The sequence below is a fragment of the Cyrtonyx montezumae genome, unplaced genomic scaffold (assembly GCF_038088225.1).
Source record: "Cyrtonyx montezumae isolate F1298 unplaced genomic scaffold, pur_monq_1.0 scaffold_5, whole genome shotgun sequence".
In the NCBI taxonomy this organism is placed as follows: Eukaryota; Metazoa; Chordata; class Aves; order Galliformes; family Odontophoridae; genus Cyrtonyx; species Cyrtonyx montezumae.
In genome coordinates, this window is record NW_027072056.1 from 8,852,617 (window position 1) to 8,858,696 (window position 6,080).

General features: G+C 41.5%; 1 protein-coding gene across 1 annotated transcript; it reads right to left on the minus strand.

Moving 5' to 3' along the window:
* Nucleotides 1–300: 300 nt before the first annotated feature.
* Nucleotides 301–5,864, minus strand: LOC136056225 (thiamine transporter 2-like). Its single transcript, XM_065748309.1, has 5 exons — nucleotides 5,709–5,864; nucleotides 4,609–5,425; nucleotides 2,974–3,166; nucleotides 1,900–2,041; nucleotides 301–654 (listed from the first exon to the last, which is right to left on the minus strand). Exons 1-5 carry the CDS (start codon nucleotides 5,856–5,858, stop codon nucleotides 475–477), a joined length of 1,482 nt encoding a protein of 493 aa, XP_065604381.1. The 5' UTR covers nucleotides 5,859–5,864; the 3' UTR covers nucleotides 301–474.
* Between the last annotated feature and the right edge of the window lie 216 nt (nucleotides 5,865–6,080).

Consider the following 6,080-nt stretch of genomic DNA (forward strand, 5'->3'; position numbering starts at 1 on the left):
GGTAGGAGAGAATATCATGATGCAATATCTTCCTCCTCAGCTCAGAGCAAGGTACATGCAAAGGGCAGGAAGTGGAGAACAGGCTCACGTGCACTCATGAGCAAATGTGTGTGGAAGCAGCTTGGCAACACTGGTTGCAAGAGATAGAAAAGCAAGCAGAGTGAACTCTGATCTTTCCTATTGCTCACAGCGTGATGCCAAGGTGGTTGTTGTGCTTTTCTTTAGGTATAAATTACTGCTATCAAGCTATTTATAGGCAAGTAAATAAGAAACTAAAGTAACTTATCTTTTATTCTTGGTACAGTGCCTTTATGTTGATCTTAGCTGGCATATGTATAAGGAAGTGCTGTAATGATTCAGCGTAGCTCGTCAGGGCTGCGTTGTAAGTTCCTCTTGCTCTGTGGTTCCCTCCATGCTGCAGTAGGAGCTCTTCTCTCACAAGTGCTGGGGCCACATGTGCTGGTTGTCCAACTTCTACAGCTGTGTCACACAGCCAGTTGCAGCCTGCTCCTTTGATTCGCATTCAGCGAGGTTCTGAGGCTCTTTCCAAAATCTCACTCTTTTCTTGTTGCACTTTCTTGAGACAAGCATGCAAATGCTTCTGCACAAGAAAGTCCCAGCTATGACTGAAAAGTAGCTGCCATAAATTAAAAACTAGAGGAAGGGAGGAGAGGGGGAAAAAAAAAGCAGAAAAATTAATGAAAAACACATGGCTGAGAAATGCTGCTCCTACTGAAAACAGACATGGTTTTGTTTACCTATGTCCTGGCATAGGTTCAATGTTTCAAGCTTTTGCTTTGTCATTCAGCAAAATGACAAAGCAAAAAATAGCTTTTTCAGAAAGCAGTACTTTGAAGAATGGAGAACTGCCACATTCCTAATCCTTATGCTTCCTATTAAACATCAGAGAGGGGAAGGGATAGGAACAGGATTTTTTTAATATTATTGCAAAATGTACAGGCAGCATGTTCATTACTCACACAGTAATGAATCATGCAAGTGAAGAGTCCGAGTTAGTCCTTTTCCTGCTCTTACTTGCACATTTCACTGGGATCACCACGTTGGCTTCAGTAAATGTAATATGAATTGAATCAATATTTCCAACAGCAGTGGCCTATTTATGAAGTCTGTTTATGAAGTCTGTGCATGTTCCTGTCCTTAATCTTCAAGACTTAATCTTTAATCTCTAATCCTTCATTTATCCAAGTAACTTTTGCTGTCTCCATGCAGAACACTTGAATAATTTTAATTTTCTTCATATCGTGGGAGCAGGAAGTTGTCCCAGCTTCTCAGATGCCAACTGAGAAAATGCAGAATTTGGTAAATTTCAACTGACTGTTGTGAATGGAATTGGTCCAAATGAAGTTATGGATGTTGATGTGAGATGGGATATCCCATGCCAAATTGAATGACCAAGCTGTGGGCAATGTGATATTATTCATCTAGAGATACTGATCAGGTTTGATCTTGAGCTGCAATTAAAAGGCAAGTGTCCTCGATCTGAAGTAATTTCAGTAATCCCCACTGTCTCATGATCTTGATCTCCCCTGACAATGCAGGTTTATGTTGATTTAATATGTGAGAAAACCAGCCTATTTTTTTTTTTTTTTTTGTCTAGAGGGTGTTATTCAGTGCCCTATGAACTAGCAAAAGCTAGTTGAGCTATCAGGGCCAAGATGTTTAAGGTGTGGAGTCACTGCCTTTAAGAAGTTGTGTCAGCATTAGAAATCATAAAAGCTGCACTAAAACGCAAATAGGAGGTCTAACACCAGGTATACTGCCTTGATTTCTGTAGAAGGAAGGGAATTAAAATATCCTTTGCAGTACAATTGCTTTTTGAAACCTTCTGAAGATGAATTGGCTGAATAATAAAAGGGAAGCAAGTTAACAAGCACATACCTGAGTCACTATGTCCAGTCCCAGGCCTTTTGAGTCCACAGCAACTACTGTAAGGATGGTCTGAATCACCAGTGCAACAAAGTTGTTCAGTCCAAACATCAAAGCATAGCGCTCCATGCTCAGGTTGGCTGCGATCTGGAACCTATGGTAAGGTGGGGCAGGTGCTGTGGTTTCACCCAGCATGCAGCTCAGCACCATGCAGCTGTGTGCCCCTTCCTCCTCCCCCAGTGGGATGAGGGGAGAGAATCAGGGGAAAAAATTAGAACTCACGGGTTGAGGTAGAGGCTATTTATTAAGACAAAAAAGAGAAATAATTGTAATGCTAATAGTTATACCTTCTAACCTATTTCTCTGATGTAAGTTTTGTTTTGGCGATAGTCTTTCATTGCATCTGGGATTAGTTAAGGTATGGTAAAATTCTTTGCTAAAGGCAATCTATCAATACAATAAATGGTGTAATAAAATGTTCTACATGTATTATTTTTTCAGTTTCTGAGAACAAAATAACTTGATCTCATAAGATGTCTTGTTTGAGTTTAAATGCCCCATATTCTTTAATTCAATTCCTTGTTTACACTGTGAGATCATTGAGGATTGTATGTATAATGTTCTGGGGAACATTAGCCCAAATCTCTTCCTGCTTTCACTCAGCTCATAGCTTGATAATGGTATCAGCAAGGTGGTCTGGATATAAGGGGATGTTAGAAGATGATTTTCCAGATCTGCTTTTCCAAGGTGGTTGTGCTGTCCTGTTCCTCTGGTTCACTTTGCATCTCCTACGCCAGTATATGTGCAAGAGGAACGTAACTTATGTTTTGCTGTTACCATGACCTGTAGCAGTAAATATACTATGTTTAAATTCTGCATAGGCAATTGCTCAGTCTTCTTTTAATAACTTATGTTTGTTTAGAAGGATACATACAACATAAGCAGATGTTTAAGTGTCAGGTTATGTGTCTTTACCTGAACAGTTCTATCTAGTGTTAGATGAGAGTAAAAAGAGGGGTGCCCAAAGTAAATGTAAAGTACTATAATATGATGCATGTCATGATAGCTGTAAGGATTTATACTTACGTTGCTATTGTTATAAGGAGCATATAGCTTGCTTTGAAAATTAGGTAGCTGGCATAACACACCCAGATATTGGTAGTAAAGTGCATGAGAAATAAGGAACCGGCATCCACTGTGGAGAAGATTCCTAATGCCAGTTCTCCAAATAAGTCCCAATTCATTTTCAAATATGCTACCATGAAAGATGTTACTGAGCCTAGAAAATTAAAAAAATAAAAGAAGAACAAAGAAAATATTATGTTCTATTGCCTATATCACAAAGGCTTGCCACCCTCACCTGCTGAAAGGCAGTACTGCATAATGAAGTAGATTAGTTCTGGAACTGCGATGACAACGGGTCATTTTTAGACAATGGTGTGAAGTATCTGCCATTCTTTTCTTAGTGACTTGTTCCACTTCTTGGATAAGCTGTCCTATGTAAGGTTTCATTATTTGTCTGTGTGTATGCAGCATGAGCTCCTAGGGAAAGATTAGGATCCACTGTTTGGAGTTTGAGGAACAATTTTTCCAGTTGCTTTGAGCTTATGCCATAGCCAAGCTAGCAAGCTGTTACCTTCTATGTCAATAGTTTAGGCTTGTGCAGCTCAATAAGGAGATACCCCAATAAGGAGGACTTCTGTGAGGTATCAAGTGAATATACTCAGGAAAAAATGAGGAAGGATAGGCACTATTTGATTTTGGTGGGTCTCCTACACAAACACATCTATTTTGAAGGTAAGCCATTTAAATAACCATCTTATGGGATCTCATACAATTAAAAAAACTTCTATAATGAGAATGAAGAGATGCCATGAGAGGGGAATTCTTCATGGAACAGGCACTATAGGAGTTAAGGATTTTTAGTGCATCATGCAGTTGGTCTATATTAGCTGCTTACCTCCAGATGAGAGTGATTTTTTTTATCTTAGAAGTATTTGTTTCTACTTAATGACAAAAAGGGTAGTGAATGTCTAGATATAATGAAGATATATATAAATTCTCTGCTGGATCTCATCCCAATTATTTCTACAGCAGCACAATATGAGTGTGAAACATGGCCAAGTCAGAGTGGCATCCTCTTGCGCTGCCTTTGGATAACATTGCTTGTGCAGTGCAGACATCTGCTCCTGCTGCAAGAGTAATTGTTAACATCAGTACTGTAGTGAACTGAGTAAGTACTTCTTCCTGTCAACCTCCATATCATGAAATGACTGAAATTCTTTGCTTCCTGCTGTGCAAGAGCATTTCACTAGAGGCAGCTCTTAATGAGAGATCTATGCTCTTCATGTGTAAAATATTTATGGAAAACTCATCTTCATAAGCATATGCTATTGCTATGGGAACTGTAGTGATGCTTGGTTGGCAGGAGGCTTGTGGGAGAATAAAAAAATTCAGAACTCTGTCAAAAAGGGGCATGGGTGCCTTCAAATGAATGTAAGATTCATAGGATATACAGTCTCTGCATACCAGTAGGATAAATTTTGTTGCCCCAGACGTACAGAATAATAGCTTTGCTCACATTAAAGGACCATATTTTGAATGCACAACTTGCATGCTGTTTTCCTGGAATATCTGCAATGGAAAAGAACTGCAAAAATGTTCAGAAGTAAAACTTTGGAGGTTCACCTTTGATCGATCGATTCTTAGACACTAACTTACTCAGGAATGTTGCCACTGCTTCAACAGCTCCATTGTACACTGCAGAGCTGTGGGAGGGGGCTCTGAAGTCCCACAGCACTTGGATGTAGTTCACAACCTGGTTAAAGCCTGCCGTAGCCAAAGCCCACCACAGGGACCAGTAAAGGAGCTTCCTAGAGCCGTAGCACTCCTTCAGATCCTTGCCCAGCTGCACCAGCACTCTCAGCGCGTGGTGCTGGGGCTCGGGCTGCTGAGCCTGCTGTGCTGGAGTGGGTCCGGTGTCAGCAGCCGCGCAGTCCTTGTCCCGTTGGCGGCTCGAGGGCGTGTTGGAGCTGAGCACAGCCACAGCTTTGTGTGGTTGCGGGAGGGATTCTGAGGTGCCTTTCCTATGGAAGAACATGCTCTTTTGAGGCATTGGGAGGAGCAAGGAGCACGCAAAGGCCAGGGACACGGAGGCCAGAGTAATGGCATTGAGGTGAAAGTAGGATACGCCTGCTAAGGAAACCAGGAGCTGCCCCAGCACAGCAGCAAGGGTGGCTGCAACGAGAGTGATACTCCTGCAATAGCTCGTCACTCTCTGATAGCGATCGGCGCTGACAACGCTGTAGATGTAGGCGTAATAGGCAACCTCGGTGGCTGTCACCATCCCGTAGAAGAACTCCACCGCCTGCATGGCCGCCACCCCGTGTGCGAAGAGGAGCAGGAGCCACGTGACGATGAAGCTGATGCCCTGGAGGAGGAGGATGGGCTTGTAGCGCACGTAGTCAGTGATGAGGAAGACAGGGACGAGGAGTGCAAGGTAGGAGTATGTCCAAACTGGGAAAACCTGGTTGGTAACCTAGAAGAGAAAAGGAAGCCTATTTCCTCTTGGTGAAAATAAGTTCATTTATTTAAACTGATTTATTGAAGGGATGAAGTAATTGTTACACATAGAAACACTATTCTGAAGCCTCGTGAGCCTATTAAGCAGGATACTTACGTATAAACAGGGTTTGTTACACTTGAATCTTTTTCACTTATCCCACCTGCAAACTAATCTAAGGCTCTTCAAAATCTTTGTGTGAAGTTCTACTTTTCATCTCTTGTTCTCCATGGAAAAGAAAAGGTAGAGAAAATCGTACCTCATCTATCGTCAGGTTTTTATCTGGTCCAGTTAGGTAAGGGGTTAGGAAAGGTTCTGATGGCTTCATCGTGTAGAAAAATCCACAGAAGCAGAGGATGAGGGTGGGAAAAGTCCAGGTGTTGCTTTTCTTATTCTTCCAGCAGTCCATGGCTTTTGCAGCAAAGCTGAGGAGGAAGCTTCTTAGAAAGTTGCCAGTGCCCACACAAAGATGTTTTTTTATTCAATATATTTCATGCTTTCTTGTGCTAAGTAGTGTTCTTTAAATGTTGGCACCTGGAAAACATGTTTCTTAGCTTTAAAGTGAAAAGATTTCTCTACATACCTCTGCTGTTTCTTTGTAGACAGTGTGTAAGGATTGAGAAGATCTGTA

What these genes read in the sequence shown, in the direction of transcription:
- LOC136056225 (XM_065748309.1), bottom strand. Translation starts at nt 5,858, where the DNA reads ATGGACTGCTGGAAGAATAAGAAAAGCAACACCTGGACTTTTCCCACC. An exon ending in AAAACCTGACGATAGATGAG is followed by an intron (nt 5,426 to 5,708) that starts GTACGATTTTCT and finishes TTTCTCTTCTAG; the next exon opens with GTTACCAACCAGGTTTTCCC. An exon ending in CTCCTTATAACAATAGCAAC is followed by an intron (nt 2,042 to 2,973) that starts GTAAGTATAAAT and finishes ACCTTACCATAG; the next exon opens with GTTCCAGATCGCAGCCAACC.